Source organism: Idiotropiscis lumnitzeri, chromosome 9, assembly GCF_059441095.1.
Source record: "Idiotropiscis lumnitzeri isolate Australia: NSW breed Sydney's pygmy pipehorse chromosome 9, RoL_Ilum_1.0, whole genome shotgun sequence".
Classification (NCBI taxonomy): Eukaryota; Metazoa; Chordata; class Actinopteri; order Syngnathiformes; family Syngnathidae; genus Idiotropiscis; species Idiotropiscis lumnitzeri.
Genome location: NC_142399.1, coordinates 22,750,875 through 22,776,414, shown reverse-complemented (window position 1 = coordinate 22,776,414; position 25,540 = coordinate 22,750,875). Strand labels below are relative to the sequence as shown.

Sequence of the window (25,540 nt, the reverse complement as noted above, 5' to 3'; positions counted from 1 at the left end):
GCTGTTCGCTTTCCCCCTTGTATTTATTTTGGTGATAGAACCTTTTGCCCTTTGGCTGCGCTCAGAGGCTAACTTTGCAGGCATCACAGGTGCTGATAAAGTCCATAAGGTCTCCTCGTATTCTAAGTTAATAATTATTTGATAAAAATAATAAGGTTTATCAATTTGAACAATAAATATCTTGTCTTTGTAGGGCATTCAATTAAATATAGGTTAAACATGATTTGCAAATCTGCGATTGGGCAGCTACCAGTTCAGATTGTACCCAGCCTACTGCCCGTAGAACGCTGGGATAGGCTCCAGCACGCCCATGCCCTTCATGAGGATAAGCACCTTGTATAATGGATGGATGGATGGATGGATGGATGGACAATTTGCAAATCATTTTACAGTGTTCCCTCGCCACTTTGCGTTTCACGTATTGCGCATTCTGTGCTTTGCGGGTTTTTCAAAAATGTTCATCAAAAAAATAAATAATTCAAAAATACCACGTTGCAGAAAAGGCATTGTTTCAAAGAGATGAGTTGACTATTGTACATAGTAAGTGTATACTCACGGGCACTTGTACAAGGCGTGTGATTGTTTCCAAGTGCGAGATCGACCAATGAGCGCACGAGTGTATTTATCCAGTGAGCTGATTGGCAGCAATGACCCAGTATCTTCCCTTGTTGTATCTCAGCAGTCTCGTCCACATTAATAAATGAACAGTACTTTTGAACAACGTTCTGTTCAGAAACTCAACGTTATTCAAACGTGCCGTTCACTTCATCAGAGTCAAGTCGGATAAGCAGATAGTAAATTGCTGTGTTCAGAGGCTGTGAGCAGACTGTACTCAGCCATCTGACAAGCACAGCTTGATCAGCAAGACAAGGGTTACTAAACATCGGCAAATAAAATGTTAAAATGTTTGTTAAAGTTTATCTTAAAACAGCTTACCTTTACTAGAACCCTGCATTTCGCTTTATCCAAAGGTTCTTGTTGATGTTATTGTGCAAAGCGAAAGTTAAGCCATGATTACTTCCAGCAACAGTAATGCTTTGAGAGTTTAAAAATGCATTAATCCACCAGGGTTGTACGTTCAGTAGAAATGCACCGCGGGATTATAGTTACGGTGAGCAATTTTAGGAAAAAAATTTAAACTTTAACATAGTTGTTAGTCGAAGTTCCATTGTAATTGTCCGCTGATTACGTTCCTCTAATGGCCTGCAGTTTGGTATCTCTTCATGATTTTGCATTTTAAAAGTTACATTTGTTGGGTAACAAGTATTTAGAAAGTTGGGAACCATGGCAGGGGGGTCGCAAAGACCTAATAGTAAATCCCCCCCAAATAAAAAATAAATAAAATTCATTGATACTTACGATCATAGTATCCCTTGACTGTGCAAACTAAACTGAAGAGCTGGATCATCCAACAAAAGCCTTTCTGCATTTCAATAACAAACACACATGCCAGAATCTGAAACAGAGACAGTTCATATTTCCATGAATCCAAATCATATAGCCAATTCTGAATTTTTTTCCCCCAATGTATTTACCCAAGCATGATATCAATAAAATTGTATTGTATTACTTTGTATTGTTATACAATAAATCCGCAATTTAATGGGTTGGGGAAAAAAGTAATTTTCTGAATAGACATTGAATAGTCCTAAATGTGTGGAGCAAGCAGTTTGGTATGCAGCCAGTGATTGAAGGGGTATAAATGAGCAGCGTGTCACTGAATGTTGTTGCGTGCGAGCAAAATGTCCTAATTTGTGTGTACTCAAGCTCTGATGAAATATCGTAAAAGCAGAAATGTAGTATCACATGACTGATTTCATACTTACTGCTAAAATATTTTTTGATATGATTACTGCCACATTATAGATGATGAGACAGTCCCACATGGCAAGGCGTGCTCTGGAGGGTTTGACCAATAGTTGGGTTCCATACAGTAAAAAAAAAAAACAAGCGAGAAGGTATCCCAATCCAAACACAGAGACCCGTGTAGCCCCAGTGATGAAGACCACTGACAGTACAAACCAGAATAAGTGGCGAAAAACCAAAACCTTAGCCATGTCCAGGTAACTCCTGAAAGAGGAGAAGAACAAAGTTTGCCCATGTACAAATGTCTTGTCATGTAGATAGAAATGGGGCAACAGACTTCAGAGGTAACCAAGACAAATAGTGAAAACATTAAATGTCAGGTACTTTTTTTTTCCTGTTTGAGACAAATACATACTTTTTGTGAACCGGCAACCATTTGTCGACACCCACAATAGTGTACAAATGTTGAATGACGATAGAAGTGAATAAAATAAGAAAAACCTGGACTACAGGAAGGGAAGACAAACACTTGTCCTGTGTATTTATTGGGAATGATTTTGAGCCGGCCTCAAGTGGTGTTTGGCCAAAACACTGGTGTGAAGACATTTTACCTGAATCCGTGAACAAGTAGCAGAACTCCCCTACAATCATAGTATCTCTTTTTGGGTTAAGAAATGCTGGTGTTTTGTTGTTTTTCACTCATACATAAAAATTTAACGGAACAATGGTGTTTTGTTTGATTGATTATAATCTAATGTGCAACAGCCTATCATGCCGCAAAGTAGGGTAGAAATATGTATGTGTGTTTGCACTTTTGCATTCAAGACACACTTGCATGCATGCATGCACTTGGTTACAGGCTCATAATAATTGGGCATTTCATGTGGTGACAGGTCTGCTCTTCGAGCTTCACCAGTGTGTGTGACTTCGAACTGTGGCTAACATTTGCAATTTACATAAAGATAAAGATGTCCTTTAATAGTCCCACAATGGGGAAATTTGAGGTGTTACAGCAGCAAAGATATAGATCACACATAGTCGGCGGCGTAATGTAGCCGTTAATGTATACCATTAGCAGCAGACATTCATAAAAAGCATGCAAATATACACAGTATAAACGTATATACAACATATACAAGTGTAAGGAAACACTCCTTATGCCTGTCCATGATACAGAGGAAATGAATAAAAACGCTGCAATGATAACAAATACTGAATGATTGAAAATACTGCAATGATAAAACTACTGTAATGGTAAGAGTACTGAAATGATAGAAAAATACTGCAATGATAGGAAATACTGCAATGATAAAAGTACTGTGGTGGTAAAAGTACTGCAATGATAAAAAAATACTGCAATGATAAAAGTACTGTAGTAGTGAAAGTACTGCAATGGTAGAAATACTGCAGTGATAAAAGTACTGTAATAAGAATACTGTAATGGTAAACAAAATACATCATTGGTCAATATTTAAGTACACCATTGGCTGAAAGTACAGTAGTAGTGTAGATTGCATCCTAGGACTGCACAATTGGACTAATGCATGCCCGTTTGTAGGCCTGACACAATGTTCTTGTTAAAAAGTCTGACAGCAGCGGGCAGGAAGGAGCGGCGAAATCTCTCTTTCGTACAGCGAGGGTGTAAAAGTCTATCACTGAAGGAGCTGTGGACTGTTCTAAGAGTGTCATTGAGTGGGTGGGCTGGGTTGTCCAGCACTGATGAGAGTTTTGCCGTCATCCTCCTGCCCCCCACTGAGTCCACAGAGTCCAGGGAGCAGCCCAGGACAGAGCTGGCCCTCCTCACTAGTTTGTCCAGTCTCTTTTTGTCCCGGCCCGAGATGCCTCCTGGCCAAGAGACCACTCCATTGAAAATGACAGATGAAACCACAGAGTCATAGAAGTTCCTGAGGAGTGTCCCCCGAATGCCAAAGGACTTCAGAATCCTGAGTAGGAAGAGTCTGCTCTAACCCTTCCTATAGAGAGCATCTGTGTTGTCGCTCCAGTCCAGTTTATTGTTCAGATGAACACCCAGTTACTTGTAAGTTGAGACCCTCTCAACGTCTGTTCCCTGGATATTCACTGGTGCAGGTGAAGCGTGCCGACGCTTGCAGAAATCCACCACCAGCTCTTTGGATTTCCCAGCGTTGATTTGGAGGCAGTTCTGCTGACACCAGTCCACAAACCGTGCGTAACCCCTCTGTACTCCCGATCATCTCCGTCAGTGATGAGGCCGACAATTGCAGCGTCATCAGAGAACTTCTGCAGGTGACAGGTTGTGGAAGGGAGCCAGAACAGTTCCCTGCGGCGCTCCCGTGTTGCAGAGCAGCACGTCAGACACACAGTCCTGTGTTCTCACGTACTGTGGCCGGTTTATGAGGTAGTCGTGGATCCATGTGATGAGGTTGTGGGCCACTCCCGCCTGCTTCAGCTTGTCTCCCAATAGGGTGGGCTGGATGGTGTTGAAAGCACTGGAGAAATCAAAGAACATGATCCTCACCGTGCTCCCCGCCTTCTCCAGGTGGGAGAGAGAAGTGTGGAGCAGGTAGATGATGGCATCATCCACACTGATGCCAGGCTGGTATGCGAACTGGAGTGGGTCCATTGAGGAGCTGACCAGGGGGCGCAGATGGACGAGGACTAGTCTCTCCAGGGTCTTCATCAGATGAGACGTCAGCGCCACTGGTCTGAAGTTGTTGAGCTCCTTCGGATGGGGTGTCTTTGGAACCGGAACCAGGCAGGATGTTTTCCACAGCTGGGGGACTCTGCCCAGCTTCAAGCTCAGGTTGAACATGTGCTGGACGATTCCACACAGATGGTCTGCGCATGATTTGAGGAGCTGGGAACTAATCCCATCTGGACCTGCTGCCTTCCTCGCCTTCATCTTCCTCAGCTGGTTCTTCACCTGGGATGTTCTGAGGAACAAAGCTGAGCAGGAGGAAGTGGTGGTTGTCTGATGTGGCTGGGAACTGGAGCCTGTGGAGAGAGAGGGGAGAGAGGGTCTTGTTCGCAGTGGCAGGAGGGGTTGGTGGGGGCTGCAGCAGGGGAGCCTGAGCGGGGGCAGGCATTCAAACCTGAAGCCCTATTCCGCTTGGCCAGTCGGTAGTGATGGACAAATGAAGCTTTTATGAAGCACTGAACCATTTGAAGCAATCAGTTCTGAGTGGTTTGAAGCTTCAGTGATAATGACATTTGGTGGCGACAAACTAGAACTGCAGTCAAATACAATAGAGACTTTTAGACAGTAAATCATGATTATGTATACACACACGGAAACAACGATTGATACCTAGTTCTTTATACTAAAAAATATTTTTTTGTGTATTGTGGCAGTTTTTAAGTAAATAAAAAAAATCAAGCAAATGTCTCATACCTTGTTTAATGTCAAGCTAAGAAATGTTGTTAATGTCATTAAATTATTTTTTTCCTGAAGTCTTAAGTGAACAAAAGTGTGAAACAATGTTACGCTAAGATACCAAGACTCATATGTTCACACACTGATGGCTTTGAAACAGTTGAGAAGGGTATGCGCATATTGCGGCGACCTGACACTCAGGGATACCTCAATGAGCGGACGCTCGATGAGCGGAAGTGTCTCTACTCGGCGGTCTGACGTCTTCAAAATTAGAAAATAAGATTAGAAGCATTTTGTATGACTTTTTTCACGTTTGTTTTTGCACCACCCATTATACAAAGTCTACTGTCGTACTGTGGATCCACTCTGATTCAGAGCAGTCGCTGTACTTAAATACACCAATGCTGGTCAAGACATTGGTCAAATTCCTTTTATGAATTTTATTGAGCCTTAATGCACGATCATATGCATGTCTACTTATCTATCTTCAAAACATGTATATACAGATATCACTAGTTATTTTTAGGTTACTTTGTAAGATTGGCTGCCATTAAAAAGGTGACTTGAGCTAATTCTACTTTAAAACCATACATTTAAGTATTTGTATATCTGACTATTCTTACGTTCACTGAAAATACATAATTTGAAATCTAAAAGCTGCTGAGAAGTACAAAATTTCATCGAGCTTTCGATGACTCGAAAGTCGATCATTGAACTGCGGCCCAGGGTGTCCTGGTACCAAGTGTACATGTGGACACCTTTATGTTTGAACATGGTGATTGTTATGGACAATCCATGCTGCCGAGCACAGAAGTCCAATAACAGAACCCCACTCAGGTGCAGATCAGTGGGGCCGTTCCTCCCAGTCACGCCCTTCCAGGACTCACTGTCATATCCCACGTGAATATTGAATTCTGCCAGCAGAATGAGTGAGTCTCCAAGGGGGGAGCGCTCTTCAGGCCACCCTCCAAAGACTCAGACAACAGTCAAGTGCCATTCCCCCACCCTATAGGGCGGAGGGAGGCCACCCTCTTGTCCACGGGGTGTACCCCAATGTAGTGGCGTGGGGGGGGAAATGAGTATGCCCACACCTGCTCGGCGCCTCTCACCTTGGGCAACTTCAGAGTAGAAGAGTGTCAAACCCATCTCGAGAGGACTGGTTCCAGAGCACAAGGTGTTGTGTGGAGGTGAGTCCAACTATGTCAGGTCAGAACTTCTCTACCTCGCACACGAACTCAGGCTCTCCCAGCCAGAGAGGTGACATTCCATGTTACAAAAGCTAGCTTCTGTATCTCGGGATCGGAGCGCAAAAGTCCCCGCCTCTTGCCGCTTCCCAGCCCACATAGCACCAAACCCTTATGGCCCCCGTCTCAGGTGGTGAGCCCATGGGACGGTTGAATGTAAGGTGTTCATTTTAATGGCCACTCAGTTCTTGAAAAATGTTGGCCCAACTTACTAGTCAACATATTTTGCCTTTTGCCTTGCCATCCCTGAGTTTTTATATCAGGCTATAGAATGGCATTATAACCATTAAGAAACGCAGAGATGTCAGCAACTGCTTCAATGATAGTGTCATTTCTTTTTACTTCTATATTGAATTTAATGTAGGGTGTAAGTATGTGTAAGCATTATTGAGACATGCAAGTTAGACGGTGAATAAACCTCCATCTATTTTCTGAGCCACTTTTTCTTCACACGGTCGCGGATATGCTGGAGCCTATCCCAGCTGTCTTGTGGCAGTCGGCAGGGGACACCTGGACCGTTGCCAGCCAATCGCAGGGCACACATAGACGCTCACATTCGCAACAAGGGCCAATTTAGACTGTTCAATTAACCTACCAGGCATGTTTTGGAATGTGGGAGGAAACCGGAGTTACCGGAGAAAATCCACAAAGGCACGGAGCCATGACGCCCTTAAACTGTGAGAAATGTATGTAAATTACAAAAAAAATACAAAATAATGAAAAGACAGTTACAAGTTGAAGTTATTGCTTTCACAAGGAATCTTGGTCAGAAAAAAAATATACACTATCAAAAGAGTTTGAGTAGGTTACACTTAATAATTTATTTTCTTTTTTCTTATTGTGGCTGGCCAGCCCAAATGACTTTTTCCTTGAATGACATTCAGTATCTTCAACATACTTTGGATACATAATACACATTAAATACATGTAACATGCACAGAAAAATATTTTTTTCGACTGTTTTTTAAAAAAAAAAACAGACGATCTTGTTAAATCATCCAGATTTTTTGTGCACCATACCCCCGGACCATAAGGCGCAGCCGCTTATAAGCCGCAGCAACGTATGTATGGTTTTTTTTTAAAAAATGATACAAAAGCCGCTTCAGGCTATAAGCCGCAGTTTTTGATGTTGAAAAAAAATTTGTTGTTTACTGCATCTACAGAACGATTTTGTACTATGAATACATATATAGGTACATAAACAGATTGTTTAAACAGTGTTCTTTTAACACAGCAACAACTTTGCAACTTAAAACAGAACAGACCCCAGAGAAAAAAATCTTGATTTATTTAGCGTATTTTCTGAACTATAGAGCGGCCCTACCAGTGAAAGAAAAATCCACAGAAAAAACGCATTGTTATATTAGCCGCAAGGTTCAACATTTAGGAAAAAAGTAGCGGCTTATAGTCCGGAAAATACAGTGCTTAAACAGATTTTGAATGTGATTCAGTTGTGATTTCAAATTCTGTAAATTACGGTGCAGGTATATTTGTACGCAATTTTTCTTGTAAACCAGCTGCCGGAAAGTTTCCGTATTCATCCATATCATACTGAAAAGCCATCTCTAAACAGAGGAGGAAGTGGCATCACCTATATGCCAATAACAATACCCTGAAATCCCTCCTCCCAAAGCCTTTTTCGACAGGAATACCAGCCTGAACGAGCTGTTCTGCCACAAGGTGGGTGAATGGCCAATTGGCGTGTCTCACTAAAAATGTCAAGCAACACCCTAACACACCCACCGAGGCCAAAATAGGGAGACGCTACACCAGAAAAAAAATTTGAACCTGAAGATCTAAGTTTTTTTTCCCTCACCTTCCTGGGGGTTAAGATCAGGGGATGTTGTTCATATTTGTCAACTGTGTGCATGTAAATCCCTTTGAGACATTTTTGTAATTAAGGGCTATATAAATAAATGTGACGTGACTTGACAGGTACTGTATGCATTCAATATTGAAACATGTCTTTTAATAAAAATAAAAAGTGCACAGTAACTCTCCTAATTTTCCTTCCCTGTGTAATGACACATTATCAATCTTCAGAACAGAGAAAGTGTACCAAGTAATTAATTTGATAGATTTTATATTTTTATAGCTTTAGAATAGTAAATTTACCTGCAGTTGACAAAGTTAGGTGCGGGATTAAACAGTCGCCCTTCCATAGGATCAGGGTTGTCTGTATTATCTCCAGCCAGAGCCACCCACTCCTCACACTGCTCACACTTAAATACTTTCCACTGCTGGGACGCACAAATCAGAAGCACAAAATCCACTGTGGAAGAGAAATAACCCATGAAAAGGAAGCATTATGAAACTGAGTAGAAAATGGCTTTGTACGAGCAAAAATACACATTGAGAAATAAAGACCTCATCAACAATGAGACCAACAAGGAATCTGTCCTGTTTATTGAAAAAAACAGTAGTGGTGTTTCATGTTTGCGATTTTTTTCCCCACAGTGCGGTATAATCATAATTATGATGACTTTGTTAATAGGGGTGGGAATCACAGAGTAACTTGTGATATTGCAGTATGTGTTGTAATTACAGTTTATGGTATGGAATGGTGAAAATAAATCTGAATTTAATGAATCACAACAGACTAAAGAAGTGGTTGTGAATTACAAAGGTAAACTGATGGAGATATCATAGAGGAAAAAAAGACACTTGGACACAGACACAAAACCAAATGAACACCAACCAACCTATCAGGCTTTGGGAGTTAGGCACAGTGTAGAAGTCTGGCAGATATAGCCATTTTATTAGAGAAGAGTTCATTAATAGAGGGGTGTTCCACCGCCAAGGGTAATCTATAGCAAAAAAAAAAACAAAACAAAACACAGATTTCCAGATGTTTACTCTCAGACCATAATGTCATAAATTAGTCGTAGTAGCAGCAGCACTAGACAATGATGATCATGATTGATGATTATAAAAATAAAAAAGAAAATGCAGGTGAGATAACACAGTGGGTAACACCACTGAATTCTAACACTGGCACTGTGGTTCAAATCACCATCAGAGCAAACTGTATCATTCAATTGGATCCTTAGGTAAGATGCCACTTCTGGTACCAAGCCCAGATAAAAAATGGTGGCTTGTGACAGGATGGGCATCCGGTGTAAAAACCTTGCCAAAGATAACATGCAACCTCTGACTGGGAAAAGTTGCTTCTACTACTATGAAATTGGTAGTAATAAAATTGTATCATTTTAACCACAGGTATTCTGATAACCTTGTAATCCATTTCTTGGTAACTAACTCATCAGCATGAGTATTTTTTTTTATGTCACTTCTTCTACATGTTATGAGGAAAAATAGATTCAAAATAGCCTCCTGGAATTAACCCTTTCAAGTCATCCAACCATGCAAACGATGTTGTAGATGTACCTGATAGTTCCTTGTGTTTTAACTTCTAAAGGCTCACCTTTACATAGGGCAGGTGGTATTCCCACACATAGTATGTATTGATAAATCATGAAGATGGCCAGAAAGAGACAATATTTTGGCCATATCCTTGCAATAGCTGCCCGGCGTCGCCTCACCAAGATGGCCACCAACCAACAACCATGGATTATCACCAAGAAGTTCATTCGTTGACCGATCACATTCACAGTCATCAGGAAACAGATCTTAAAATAAAAATAAAAAAATTCAAGGCAGTCAAAAAATGTTTTTTTTTTTAGATGAACTGGGATATGCAGAAAGAAAAATGTTCTGAAGTGTGTATCAGAGGAAGACCATCATGATAAATCAATGCCATCAAAATGAAACATCTTTAAAAATCAAGATTTTAGTCAGTCATTGTGAACGAGTAAATAAAGCAACACGTTTCTGTCACCTCCAATCCAAATTTATAGAATGTGTAGTTGAGTAGGTACTTGAAGCAGGGTAGGAGGCCTTCGTCTAAAGTATTCCGAGTGACATCTGGGAACAAAGCAGGTATGTTCGAGGGAGATTGTCGCAGCTGCCGATAGTGGTGGGCCTGGTGACGATACACTGTGGCCTCAAACACCAACAACAGCAACACTACTAAATGGTTCTGCAGAAATAAGTAAAAGAGTCAATATTAAATGAAACTATTTGATGCCAAAAAAAAAAAAAAAAACATAATACAGGTCAGCTGGTATCAAATATGGTTAATTTTCATATACTTGATCAATAACGGCAATGAGACTTGCAAACACAAATATTTTAATTTTGTGCTTTTTTTTTAAGCCACCTTGGTTTTATTTGACCCTTTCACACCACCTCTGCTTTCTCCTCTGTGGGCTTTTACACTTGGAGGCTAGTAAAGCGCTCCTGAGCTGTCAGTAGTAAATATCAGAATCTGAATCAGAATTCGAATGGGCTTTATTGACATTGTACTCACTGTACGATATTGGAGAGCTCCCCTCTTCAGTGCATTATCACAAATAATTTAATTAAATAAATCAATAAAATTAATTAAAGATTAAGTAATTAAATAAAACATAATGTAGTAAATGGTGGGCGGCACGGTGGTCCGACTGGTTAGCTTGATGGCCTCACAGTGAGAAACAGCTGCGGTCGTGGGTTCGATCCCACCTACAGTCTTCCTGTGTGGAGTGTGCATGTTCTCCCCATGCCTGTGTGGGTTTCCTCCCGGTAGTCCGGTTTCCTCCCACATTCCAAAAAACATGCATGTGGCAGGTCGATTGGACACTCTAAATTGCCCCTGGGTATGAGTGTGAGCGCGGATGGTTATTCGTCTCTGTGTGCCCTGCAATTGGCTGGCAACCCGTTCACGGTGTCCCCTGCCTACTGCCAGAAGATAGCGGGGATAGGCTCCAGCACCCCCCGCGAGCCTTGAGAGGAATAGCGGTACAGATAATGGATGGATGGACAATGTAGTAAATTAATCACAAGTGCTGGGTATGATAAGCAAATTTGTTGCGGATATTATTTTTACGATTATTGGCATCAAACTATCCTAAACTGTTAGAATCTGACTTGCCTACCTTCGGCCTCTGATCACACTGCCTCCGCTTGGTCCCTTGTTGGTTTGTCAGCTAAGCGAGATTGCTGATTGTTCCTGATTTCTTATGTCTATGAACTCAAACTCACTGAATGATCATACAGTAACTAAGAAAGTGTTGTCGGTCATATGATTTTGAAGTGGATATTTTTCACATTTTTTGACATCATAGGCAAAGAATTTGGGTTAAAATATTTCTAACTCCAATATCCATAAAAGATAGTGACTGAATAAATACAGCGATTTCAAGACAGTCAAATGCCAATGTAATCTAAAAAAAATCAATTGATAACACTTTATTTGAATGTGGGTTCATTAGACTGTCATAAGACTCTATATAATCTATGTAATGTATATGACTGTCATAATCATGACATGACACCTGTCATGAACATGAATGGAATCTTTGTGTCATTTGGTAAATTATGTCAATTTTGATGCAAAGTTGACATTGTTTAAGATGGCTTAGTCATCTTTGACAGTTTGCCGTCAGTTTTTTTCTCTTCAGTTTGGTTTTTGGAAACAATATTGAGAAGACAAGCTATTAATTCTGTTTTGGGATTCTGTTTTGTTTTGAAAAATGAATGAACGATTGCTGTATAGCTTCAGATATATCAAAAATTAGCTGCCTGGGTTGCATTCCCTCAAGGCTAGTCAACATGAGACAACACTTATACCTTGCTATAGTCCAGTACAGTTGCTTCCTTCCTTATGCCAAACCATTTGGCTGGATCCACTGGTGCATTATACAGGGACGAATTCATTAGTTCCCTTTGTGAAAAATTGGTTTCATTCAGAAGTGGCTATAAGGAAAAAAGAAAGAATCTGTGAGGTGAGACAAATATAATTCTGAAGCACAGCTGGAATTCAAAGCTCGAGATGAATTGCCACCTTTTATCTCAGATACATTGGCTATGTGTCATTCAAACGCTTTTGCTAAAAAGGAGAACAAAACCTCGGAAAGTGAAGAGAAAAAATAAGATAGACTCTTTTGTTATAAAAGAGAACAAAACATCACAAAGTTAATAGAAAAAAATGCTAATGATAATAATAATATTAATAAAGACATTGTAATTGGAGGAGGTATTGCTACAGGAGGAAATACAATGAAGAAGATATAAGTTGAATGACTGGGTCTGATTTAAATGGGTTTGTGAGTGAGTACAAGATATATATACAAATAAAAAAAATAAAAAATATATATATATATATATTATTTATATATATATGTGTGTGTGTGTGTGTATGTATGAGTAGACCTTACCAGGGAGGCTGAGAAGTGTAATTCCTCTATAATTGGAACACACGCTCCGGTCCCCCTTCCTAGAAAGAGGACCACCACCCCAGTCTGTCAATCCAGAGGCACTGCCCCCGATGTCCATGCAATGTTGTAGAGGCGTGTCAACCATGACAGTCCCACAACATCCAGAGCCTTTCGGAACTCCAGGCGTATCTCATCTCGGTTTTTCCACCGAGGAACTTCCACCCTCAATGGAAGGCGTGTCGGTGGAATTGCAGAGGTCTTGGAAGTATTCTTCCCATCAACTCCACAAGCCAAAAAGTAAGTATGGCCACACCTGCTCGCCGCGCTAACCTTGAGGAACTCCAAAATGGAAGCGTGTCCTTCCCCACTCAAGTGGACAGGTACAGGAGCCCAAGTTATGTGTGGAGGTGAGCCCGACTATATATAGTCTGAACTTCTCTGCCTCACACACCAGCTCCGGCTCCTTCCCTGCCAGAGAGGTTACATTCCATGTCCCAAGAGCTAGTGGCTGTAGGATTGGAGCGCCAAGGTCCCTGCTTCTTGCCGCAGCCCGGCTTACAGGGCACCCTACCCCTTTGGACTCTCCCACAGGTGGTGAGCCCATGAGACGGAGGACCCACATTGCCTTTTTGGGCTTAGCCTGGCCGGACCCCAAGGGGCCAGGCCCAGCCACCAGGCTCTCGCCAACGAACCCCAACTCCGGGCCTGGCTCCAGAGGGGCAACCCGGTGACCCGCATCCGGGCAAGAGAAATATGGATTGATTGATATTTCTCATCACTGGTTTGTAAAGCCCCAGACAACCTAGCCCCTAAGATCAATGGGACACACAGACCCCCTCCATCACAGTAAGGTGATGGCTCATGGCCATTATATATATATATATATATATATATATATATATATATATATATATATATATATATATATATATATATATATATATATATATATATATATATATATAGAGAGAGAGAGAGAGAGAGAGAGAGAGAGAGAGATCACTGTATCAACCGTGAAAGTAACTAGGATGTTTATGTTGGAAGTATTGGTGAGAAGATGATTTCATGCAACTCTTACCAGGCTGCAGTTGTTGGAGTACTCAGTAGGGTTGAAAACACTAAGCTGGTACAGCATTTTACACATGATGATGACACACACCCAGATTGTTGACAGAGTGGAAGCCATAGGTCTGAAGCGACTGAATGGCATTGCCAAAGACCACAGCACCACCAGGACCAGGTTAAACACAGATGGCTACAATAAACATAAAATAATCATTTAGGTTGAATGCATTTTTAAATACACATCAGTTATGGGCACTTCCCTTTTCTAAAAAAAAACGTCAACTGAAGCTTCAATTCATTATATTGCTTGCAAAAGTTAGTTGAGCAGGAATGGAGCAGTACCTAAAATAAGGCCTTGGAAGCTTTTGTTTTTGCATTTTAAAATTAAGAGGGACTAATTTATTTAAAAGTGGGTTTTCGTTTCTTCTCTACGTTGACTGCGATGGCTGGCTTTGATGGGATGGGATGCCAGGATGGCCGAGTGGTCTAAGGCGCCGCGTTCAGGACCCAGTCTCCCCAGGAGGCCTGGGTTCGAATCTCGAATTTTAGGCGGCCAGGATGGCCGAGTGGCTGCCAGGATGGCCGAGTGGTCTAAGGCGCCGCGTTCAGGACCCAGTCTCCCCAGGAGGCCAGGGTTCGAATCTCGAATTTCCCCATTGTGGGACTAATAAAGGGAATATTATTAGTATTATTATTATTATTATTATACAAAGGTGGAACCAGAAGACGTCGCTTCACTTTGCTATGACAACACAAATCTACAATGTTTGTTTGTGTCTAGTATTTTATGTGTGTGCATTTTTTTAATTGCATATAAAACTTTTTAGTTGTGGTTTTCTGTTAATTCTGAAATTATCTATATTCAAGAATGTCTTGTGTGTTTGATCGCATGGTCTTGACTATATCTGAAAATGCTGTGCCTACATGGGTTAATTCACTGCTAATTTCTATTACATCATATGGAAAGTGCTTTGTTACAGCTCAAGCTGTTGTGAAATGCGCTCTATAAATACATTTTTATTGTATTGTATAAAATTTATTAAATCAAGAGGTCGACAAGCATCCCGGCCTCTAGATTCTGTTCAACATTGGGGGGTAATCAATGTTTGTATCATGCATAGCAAAAAATAATCTGGTGTATATATTTAATAATGTGCATTTATTTCCACAACATTGTTATCTGTACTTACGTCTTTTAGTGCCACCCACACAGAGTAGAATGCCACCATCCTAATAATGTGAAGCTCCAGGAGAGTCCAAAGAAAGACCTGACCTTTGTTGAGAAGGTCTGAGAACTTTTTAAACAGAACCAGTAACCTGTCAATCACCAGACTCCATTTACTGGGCATACACTCCACTGAAAACAAAAGGAAACAGATCATGAATAACTAGAAAAAAAGACAATAAAACATCTACGGCTGTTGAATGCAACTTTTTTTTCAGGCCGATCATTGTAGGAATTATTATTAATAGAGCGGATGGGGTCGTGGGTATATTCGCCATTAAAAATGGCCATTTTCTAAGTCGTCACTTACTTGCTAATTTCTCCAAAATGAATAGATAAAAAAGAAAATGATTACTAATGTCAGTTTCCCAGTCAAAAAAATATATCAACTGAGCTGGTTAGTAAAAAATGGGCCATCTCAGCTGGCTAATTCCTATAAGGACCAAAATGTTGATTTCTCAGTCATTCTGAATAACCTGCTTAAAGTATTTTCATGACCATATGGCATACCGTATTAAAGGGCGCGCTCTCAGTTGCGGGCACGATTTCTGTACTTAACACAAACATAGGGCGCACCGTATTATTGGGCGCAGGCATGTCAAAACATACCATAGCTTAGCATGCATGCTAAAACATACGGTAGCGTGCATGCTAGAGTACGTCTTTAAAAAGGCAGCGGGGGCAAAACTGAATTCGGCTGTACATTATTGAAGTATTCAACAATGTACTCACATTTTTTTTTTTTTATCAGTCATCATCTGCAAATCCATATAACTCCTCATCTTCTCTATCTGAAAATGAACAGCGAGGCATGTTTTCCATCAAACATGGCAGTTCCCCTCATCATTGTCAGTGGCTACCGTGCGGCCCTTCAAATATGCTTTTGTGAAAACTCAGGGCAAACAGACACAGCAGACACATGAGCTCATGCTTCTAAAAATCTACTCACAATTTGTGGCATAGCAGCCCTGCGCTGCCTCCTAGTCTTAATAGAGCTGTGTTTGCCATCTGTAATCCATCGCTCCCACAGAGCATGCAACTTAACTTTGAATGCCCTTTTAACACCGATGGCTAGAGGTTGGCGTCCCCTCATCAAGCCTCCCAGTATAATGGCATGCTCCGAGCTCATTTGCTTCATACGTTTTTTTTTTCACGGCGGCTGTGAGATAGGCACGTATCAGCGGTGACAGAACAACAGTGAGGTGGACGTGTGGTAAAAAAACAAACAAAAAAAGGTTATTTTACGTAAACCTCACTCAGCCACTTATTTTCTCTTCCTCCATCCAGCCCTTTTGATTGGCCTGAATGATGCATTCGGCTGGAAACTTTTCTTGGGGCAGCGACTGTTTAGATTAATCCAACCTTTTACAGTAAATGTTGTTAATGTCTCAGCCAATCAGATGCCTGGTTAGAGAGATATGGTGAGTGGTGTGCTTTGGGCAGCGTCGGTGTAAAGGTTAATCTAACATACTAAGATTAAAGTTGTTGATGTCGCAGCCAATCAGATGCCTGGTTAGAGCGACGTCGTGAGTATTGTGGGAATGCAAGTTGAGCATCAGCAAAGTAAATTTGAGAATCACCCTCTCTCTCTACGAAATTATACAATAATGTAACAGCGTCTTTCTCTTAAATATCACTATAGGTGACAGTTTCTGTCCATTACCATGGCAACCAAGCACAACAGTAAAAGATGACTTTCGACTGGGATTTCAAAAGTGAGCGGCCCCTCGTTCATGTTGGCGATGTGGTTGAGCTGGATATGTTTGTCAGCAATCTTTTTACTGTACGACAAGAGGAAGCCACTTTTTCTTTGTAATCCGCCAGAGATTGCTACGCTACGGTCATCTTTGCCCAGATGGACAGACGGTGTCGTTTCAGTGTTATTGCCTCCTGTTGCAGAGGTATTCAATTAAAAGTCACAGAGGTCCACGACTAATATTTTTCCAATTCAAAGGTCCGAACCAAAGTCCAACTTCCCTTAATGTCGAGCCTATGTTCATATTTTTATATAGTTCCAATATTTAGTCATTTTCAACAGAGCACACTTATATACTAAATATTTAGCAATGTTCCCATTAAACACCTTGGCCAGTCAAACAAATATAAGGCGTTTTCACATTCAAGAAAATATGTCTCCAGGAACTTAAGGGTGCCACTTCCAGAAAAAAAAACAGGAAAATATCTCCTGCAGAAATATATCAAGTGCTAAGCATTGAGTTAACATCTTTTTTTTTTTTTTTTTAAATCAAAGAGTTATCAGCCTAAAAATAAAACGGAAAGCCTAATTATCCAAACAGGTCAACATGTTCAGTACATAATAAAAATGGCTGTCCTCATGAAAAAGTAATTCAAAATGAGCTTTGACACCACCATTCCTTTTGAATATTTTTTAACTTCTCTTAATGAGAAAAATGAGTTTGTGACTGCCCTTAAATCTGGGTTGGAACGGAGTCAGGGCCGTTGGGATTTGGTAGATTATTTCACACATCTGGGCTTTGTTATTTCCTGTAAATAATGTTTGTGCAACTGCATTTAAGCACTCCTTGACAACTTCCCCATCACTGAATGTTTTTTTATGTTTCCCCAAAATCCATGATACTTTTTGTGAACATTCGTTTGCATGCCGCTGGGCTGTAAACGAAAATGTAAAAATCTGTTATACTGCACTCAAAGTTCGATGTTTTTGCCTGCGCTCACCTCAAACTTCAGCGGATAACGTTGCCCAAAAGGGCGGGGCTTTGTTTCGTAGTGGCGCTTCGCAATGTTGCGACGGTTTCCGAGCCTATGATGCACCCTGGTTTTGAATCTGCTGCAGCCAGAACGCAACTTAATTTCTCCGTCCATTCATTTAAAACAACACGCATCGACCTTGCTAACTTTTTAGCACGGCAAACTGTCAGCAGCACTCTTTTCCGGTCTGCTGCGCAATTGGCAGTGGATCGTAAACAAAAGATTTGATTGGCTCAAATCAGTGACGCCTTTTCCGTATTAACTAGAATTGCAGCGTCGTTTGCGAATGCGCCCTGAAAAAAAAAATCATCATAGATTGGTCATGGGTCCGGTCTGAACCATCTGTCGGTCCGGATTGATTTTTAATGCTCTGGTTGGTCTTCCAACTCGAGCCACCTCGCCTTGTTTCCATGTCAACTCAGCTTGTCTAGGCGAAGTTTTTCTTCCATATTATTTTTTTACCCCTTTCTGTTACTGTTAGTTTTCTATGTTTAAAAAAGTAAAAAAAAGAAAAGAAAAGAAAAGAAGCTCGTCTTCCTGCTTCCTCCTTAACCATGGATTCTTTGATCTAGCTTGCAGTTTAAACTTTGCATCGTAGGTGTGTCTCTTTAGAGGTGCCATTTTCAGGGATTCTTAGCCAATGCAATGTTTTGCACAACGCACATACCGTCTCCTCCTCCATGAGCTGTCACCTTCTCGTGGTGGAGCGGTTTGCGTGTCCCAATGATCCTAGGAGCTAAGTTGTCGGGGGCTTTTTTGCCCCTGGTAGGGTCACCCATGGCAAACAGGTCCTAGGTGAGGGTCCAGACAAAGCATGCCTCACAAGAACCCCAATGATGACCACAATATATGGATCACGATTTCCCTTGCCCGGACGCGGGTCACCGGGGCCCCCCTCTGGAGACAGGCCTGGAGGTGGAGCTCGTTGGCGAGCGCCTAGTGGCCGGGCCTGCACCCATGGGGCTCGGCCAGGCTCAGCCGGAAGAGGCAACGTGGGTCCCCCCTCACATGGGCTCACCACCTGTAGGAGGGGCCAAAGGGGTTCGGTGCAATGCAAGTCGGGCAGCGGCAAGAGGCAGGGACCTTGGCGCTCTGATCCCCGGCTACAGAAACTAGCTCTTGGGACATGGAATGTCACCTCTCTGGCGGGGAAGGAGCCTGAGCTGGTGTGTGAGGCAGGGAAATTCCGACTAGATATAGTCGGGCTCACCTCCACACACAGCTTAGGCTCTGGTACCAGTCCTCTTCAGAGGGGTTGGACACTCTTCCACTCTGGAGTTGCCCAAGGTGAGAGACGCCGAGCAGGTGTGGGCATACTTATTGCCCCCCGGCTTGGTGCCTGTACACTGGGGTTCACCCCGGTAGACGAGAGGGTAGCCAAGGTGGGGGGACGGGTGCTGACTGTTGTTGTTTGTGCTTATGCACCAAACAGCAGTTCAGAGTATCCACCCTTTTTGGAGTCTTTGGAGGGTGTGCTGGAGAGCGTTCCCCCTGGAGACTCCCTCGTCCTGCTGGGGGAATTCAATGCTCACGTGGGTAACGACAATGAGACCTGGAAGGGCGTGATTGGGAGGATTGGCCCCCCCAATCTGAACCCGAGCGGTGTTCTGTTACTAGACTTCTGTGCTCGTCATGGATTGTCGATAACGAACACCATGTTCAAGCATAAGGGTGTCCATATGTGCACTTGGCACTAGGACACCCTAGGCCGCAGTTCGATGATCGACTTTGTAGTCGTGTCATCGGATTTGCGGCCGCATGTTTTGGACACTCGGGTGAAGAGAGGGGCGGAGCTGTCAACTGATCACCACCTGGTGGTGAGTTGGCTCCGATGGTGGGGGAAGATGCCGGCCCGACCCGGCAGACCCAAGCGTATTGTGAGGGTCTGCTGGGAACGCTTGGCAAAATCCCCTGTCAGAAAAAGTTTCAACTCCCTCGTACCGGGGGAGGCTGGGGACATTGAGTCTGAGTGGACCATGTTTCGTGCCTCCATTGTTGAAGCAGCCGATCGAAGCTGTGGACGCAAGGTTGTCGGTGCCTGTCGTGGCGGCAACCCCCGAACCCGCTGGTGGACACCGGCGGTAAGGGATGCTGTCAGCCTGAAGAAAGAGTCCTATCGGGCCGTTCTGGCCTGTGGGACTCCGGAGGCAGCTGACAGGTACCGACTGGCCAAGCGGAATACGGCTTCGGTGGTTGCCGAAGCAAAAACTCGGGCGTGGGAGGAGTTCGGTGAGGCCATGGAAAACGACTTCCAGACGGCTTCGAAGAAATTCTGGTCCACCATCCGACATCTCAGGAGAGGGAAGCAGTGCACCATTAAGACTATTTATAGTGGAGATGGGGTGCTGCTGACCTCGACTCGGGACGTTGTGAGTCGGTGGGGAGAATACTTCGAAGACCTCCTCAATTCTACCGACACGCCTTCCATTGAGGAAGCAGAGCCTGAGGACTCCGTGGTGGACTCTTCTATCTCAGGGTATTGAAGTAACCGAGGTGGTTAACAAGCTCCTCGGTGGCAAGGCCCCGGGGGTGGATGAGATCCGCCCGGAGTTCCTTAGGGCTCTGGATGTTGTGGGGCTGTTATGGTTGACACGCCTCTACAACATTGCGTGGACATCGGGGACAGTGCCTCTGGATTGGCAGACCGTGGTGGTGGTCCCCCTTTTTAAGAAGGGGGACCGGAGGGTGTGTTCCAATTATAGAGGAATCACACTCCTCAGCCTCCCTGGTAAGGTCTACTCAGGGGTATTGGAGAGGAGGGTCGGTCGGGAGGTTGAATCTCAGATCCAAGAGGAGCAGTGTGGTTTTCGTTCTGGCCGTGGAACGGTGGACCAGCTCTACACTCTCTATAGGGTCCTTGAGGGTGCATGGGAGTTCGCCCAACCAGTCTACATGTGTTTTGTGGACTTGGAGAAGGCGTTCGACCGTGTCCCACGGGGAGTCTGTGGAGCATGCTCCGGGAGTACGGGGTGCCGAGCCCCTGGATACGGGCAGTTGGGTCCCTGTACCACCGATGTCAGAGTTTGGTCCGCATTGCTGGCAATAAGTCGGATTCGTTTCCAGTGAGGGTTGGACTCCGCCAAGGCTGCCCTTTGTCACCGATTCTATTCATAACTTTTATGGACAGAATTTCTAGGCGCAGTCGAGGCGATGAGGGGATCCGGTTTGGGGACCTCAGTATTTCATCTCTGCTTTTCGCAGATGATGTGGTACTGTTGGCTTCCTCAGGCCGTGATCTCCAACTCTCACTGGGGCGGTTCGCAGCCGAGTGCGAAGCGGTTGGGATGAAGATCAGCACCTCTAAATCTGAGACCGTGGTTCTCAGTCGGAAAAGGGTGGGGTGGAGTGCCCTCTCCAGGTTGGGGAGGAGATCCTGCCCCAAGTGGAGGAGTTTAAGTATCTTGGGGTCTTGTTTACGAGTGAGGGGAGGACGGAGCGAGAGATCGACAGGCGGATCGGTGCAGCCTCCGCTGTGATGCGGACGCTGTATCGGTCTGTCGTGGTGAAGATATACCGGTCGATCTACGTTCCTACCCTCACCTATGGTCACGAGCTGTGGGTCGCGAACGAAAGAACAAGATCTCGGATACAAGCGGCCGAAATGACTTTCCTCTGCAGGGTGTCTGGGCTCTCCCTTAGCCATAGGGTGAGAAGCTCGGCCATCCGGGAGGGACTCAGTGTCGAGCCGCTGTTCCTCCACGTAGAGAGGAGCCAGATGAGGTGGCTCGGGCATCTGTTTAGGATGCCTCCTGGACGCCTCCCTGGGGAGGTGTTCCGGGCATGTCCCACCGGCAGGAGGCCCAGAGGACGACCCAGGACACGCTGGAGAGACTACGTCTCCCAGCTGGCCTGGGAACGCCTCGGCATCCCTCCGGCCGAGCTGGAAGATGTGGCTGGGGAGCGGGAAGTCTGGGCTTCCCTGCTGAAGCTGCTGCCTCCGCGACCCGACCCCGGATAAGCAGCGGATAATGGATGGATGGATGGACATACCGTCTCTACATATAGGCACTTATGGAGGGCGTGCCTTTCCGTCATCTTTCACGCCCACCCTTCACCCATTACTCTGCATGCTGTCATCAGTAACGTCCACCTTTCCTCCATATAAGGAAATGCTAACCAATTAGTCCAACGGAGTGCTTATGAAAGTCACACAAGAGTTAAAGATTTTTGGAATTCGGTCCACACATAAGGCGCTCTGCATGATAAGGCGCCTCGCCCATTTTGGAGAACATTTAGGTGCCTTATGGCCGTGAAAATACGGTACAATGCTTGAGCAGACAGTTAACCCCCACATTTAAATAACCCCATTTAAATGGGGACGCATGGACAACTTCATGACACAATAATACGTCATATCCACTTGTTCATCTTACCCTTCCTTTCTTTCTCCTCTCTCCAATAGTGCAGTGTCATACTTACCCAGGTATGATCTTCTGAATTTTATAAAGTTTTGAAGCACTCCAACAGTGCGGTGTCATAATTACTCTAGCTTTCTCCATGTTTTCTTTATTACTACTTGTGTATTTCCGGTGGGTTGCGCACCAAACACCGTGCACACAAGCATTTCCTGTACTACAAAGACCAAGGTTCATTGTTGTTGAGCATGTGCAAAGTGTTCCATGCAATCAAGGTATTCCAATCGGTGTATACACGCGAACATATTTGGGTTAGAAACTACCAATGTTCGGGTTTTAAAAGGTTTATTGACCGCATGTAAACGCAGTAACTGTCACATTTAATTATATACAATACAATTTTACCACAACAGCTGGAGCTGCAACAAAGCGCTTACCATACGCCGTCATATAAATTGTCGATATGGTGCACTGTTTTTATTATTTTTTTAAACAAACCGTGACTTTATGTTGTGTGTAAAAGAGTGACATACTGATTAATTTTTTATTAGCATGAATGCAAACCTTATAATGGTTTACAATAAGAGGGATGGTTAGTTTACTGAGAAAAACATTGTGAGCCGTTGCATGCCTTTTAGATCTTGTTATTAATACCAGTATCGACCACCATCACGAGAATCTGATATCTTGCGATAAGCACATGGGCAACTACCTACTTTCTGGGGGGTATGTGATTAGATCAAACCAAACCCGTAAACAAACCGCCGTTTAATACATAAAAGGCCCTCTAAAAAATATTTTTCCGCCCATCGCTTTGGAGCCCCCGCTAGCGTGGCGGCCCTATAAGCCGCATATGCCACATACATACTATTTGCGCCACTGGCGATAAGGCTGGTATTGGAACATAAAAATAAAATATAAAAGTAAGCTATGAAAACACTGAAATACTTTAGCACTTCTTTTGCTCATCATGCTGAAATAGGGGAATTGCCAGGTATAGACCTAAGTTGATTTATAGATGACAGAAGAGGAGAAAGACAGATATATATATATATATATATATATATATATATATATATATAGAGTGAAGACTGTGCAACCACTGAAACAGAGAAGCCTGCCGGCCTAGGAGAGAAAAACAAGGGGTTACATGCTGCTGTCATTTCTAAAATCAAAATTGAAAAGCAGTCTTGAATAGCTTCAGAACCATGCATGCATTGTGTGTACAACAAAAAATACAATTAGGTCTTCATATATTCTCAGAGAACGGCAAGAAAGTAATGTGTGCTAGCCAGCTACTAAAGAACTGGGTTAGGGTTGGGGTGTGGATGTGACAAACAAACGTGTTGGTACCTTTCTCATCTGATTCATCAACAATATTGGTTAACACTTCTTCCAAGTCAGCGGCCATTCCAACATTAGTTGAATTAGTCCGGTCACAGCTACTTTGCCTGGAGACAGAGAAAAAAAATCTAAATATGGGGGGGGGGGGGGTTATGGCAGCATTTCTTCAGGTCTTGGGTCTGCATTCATTTGCATCTCAAAGGATCCAACAATCAAAAACACTGGACAAAGAGGTCTGTTGGTTTGAGAAAGGAGGGGAGGAGTCACTCTCGGTCAATTAAGGCTCTCTCTAAACACACGGGGAGGTGTGCGTAAAACAACATCTTGTAATATCTCCCCCAAATACTGTCTCAAAACCTGGATGGCGTGGCCACTAAGAAGCCATTTGCCACGGTAAAAAAACGGTCGTTATGCAAACATGCAACATTTAATAATAATAATAATAAAAAAATTGATTTCCTCTAATGTTCAAAACTGTTTTAAGCAGTTTTACAGCTTTTCGATAAATGCAGTACCCAAATGAGTCATCCAGCAATAATTGACCTAAATCACTTCTAGGTTTAATGCTAGGTTCACACCAACTTCGTTGGGAGCAATTCTGGGGATTCAATTAAAGTCAATATAGTTTGCATAGATGCGCGTGGTTGCGTGCGGGCACTGTGGATAAAGCATTTGGAGCGGTGGAACTTGGAGCGAAGCACCATAAATCCACCTATTTGCTTAAATTTTTTTCATTCTTCGCTTCGCGTCAGTCAATCAGAGTACTACAGTGTCCTGTACACAAAGCGGGTTTTGTGTAGAGATTTGAGAACGATGGAGGGGGAATAATCATCGTAGTCTGTAATCACCCGGAGCGCTACAACACGGCCAACTATCAATAGTGGGACTGAACTCTCGCACACAACTACCCTTACCTTGTAGAACTGCAACATAATGTGTTTTGTTTATTTAATTTCATATTTATTTTCTATTTAATTATTTAATCTTTAATTAATTTAATTGATATATTTAATTGAATTATTTGTTATATTGGACTGGAGAGGATAGCTCTCCAATCTCGTACACTAAGTAAAATGAAAATAAAGGGCATTCTGATGCTGATTCTTATTCTGAAAGGTGAGCAAGGAAGTCGGATTTCAGCACCTAATAAGTGTATTTAGTACTTGTTTACAGTAGTAACTGTAACAAGCATCAGTGTTTTTGTATTAACCAAAGTATTTAGCATATCGATGATCACAGTGTTCCCCAAAAAGTGGCAGGGCTTGCGGGAAACGTACCTCAAAGAAAAATAAAGGTGCTGCAAGAGAAAAAGAGGGGCTGGGCAGCAGTAACATTAAAAAAAAGTACTCGGGGGTGCTCTTTTTCCTGGACCTGCTGAAATGCAAAACTATCAACCAAGCAATGTCATGCCCCCTCCCGTTCTCCTCCAGTGTGCGCGAATGAAGTGGCTGTGTCCAAAAACACCTTGGCGGTGAAACTCCAGCGAATTAAGTTCACCCGCATTTGGTCGGAACGTAGCCTAAGTGTTACTCTCCATTATGTCGCACACAGTATGTCTTTAAAGTGTGATTAGTTTTATTTACTTTAAACATTTTATACTACTAAACAATACTTTAATGAATGTGCATTGTTGTGACCTCTTCAATTAAACAATGAATTTCATTGTCATGATGGGAATTTAATAGCTCACACAGTGTTGCACCATTCACAGGAGTAACTGGGGATTCAGTATCTTGTAGATACTCTACAGCTAATGTATCATGCTAAACATTGTGGCCAATTAATATTTTGCTATTAGCACAGGTGAGAACAAACTATATCTTTGCAATATTAAAATTACATGCCACATTAGTATTAGTATGAGTATAAAACAGCAAAGTAAATAATTTACGAGTGGTGTTACCGGTGAATTGGTGGAACATGTTCAGGGTCAGTGATTCTCAAGAAGGGTTTGTGGAAATAGTGTAACTGTAGAATACAGGCCAACAGGAAGAATCCAGGGATCAGAATACGAGTGAAGAGCTCAGAGAGGGCAAATGTCTCCAGACCGATCGCTGCAAGCCTTAGGAGACAAAGGACTCGATTAGACCACATTTATTTGACTTTCATATTTTGATTAAAAGGGTTATGGAGGCTACATGGTGAGGTTCAAACAAATTGGA

At 43.0% G+C, this 25,540-nt stretch overlaps 1 protein-coding gene across 1 annotated transcript in view; it reads right to left on the bottom strand.

Annotated features, from left to right (window-relative positions):
* The window catches only part of piezo1 (piezo type mechanosensitive ion channel component 1 (Er blood group)), a 304,639-nt gene that overhangs the window by 160,998 nt on the left and 118,101 nt on the right, over positions 1 to 25,540 (bottom strand). Inside the window, exons 16-26 of the mRNA XM_088304108.1 lie at positions 25,282 to 25,440; positions 23,388 to 23,485; positions 14,915 to 15,081; positions 13,738 to 13,914; positions 12,073 to 12,198; positions 10,241 to 10,441; positions 9,827 to 10,031; positions 9,105 to 9,209; positions 8,518 to 8,674; positions 1,827 to 2,070; positions 1,360 to 1,456 (exon numbers count right to left, since the gene is read on the bottom strand). Coding sequence (XP_088160234.1) covers positions 1,360 to 1,456; positions 1,827 to 2,070; positions 8,518 to 8,674; positions 9,105 to 9,209; positions 9,827 to 10,031; positions 10,241 to 10,441; positions 12,073 to 12,198; positions 13,738 to 13,914; positions 14,915 to 15,081; positions 23,388 to 23,485; positions 25,282 to 25,440 — 1,736 coding nt within the window. The remainder of the gene's footprint in view (positions 1 to 1,359; positions 1,457 to 1,826; positions 2,071 to 8,517; positions 8,675 to 9,104; positions 9,210 to 9,826; positions 10,032 to 10,240; positions 10,442 to 12,072; positions 12,199 to 13,737; positions 13,915 to 14,914; positions 15,082 to 23,387; positions 23,486 to 25,281; positions 25,441 to 25,540) is intronic.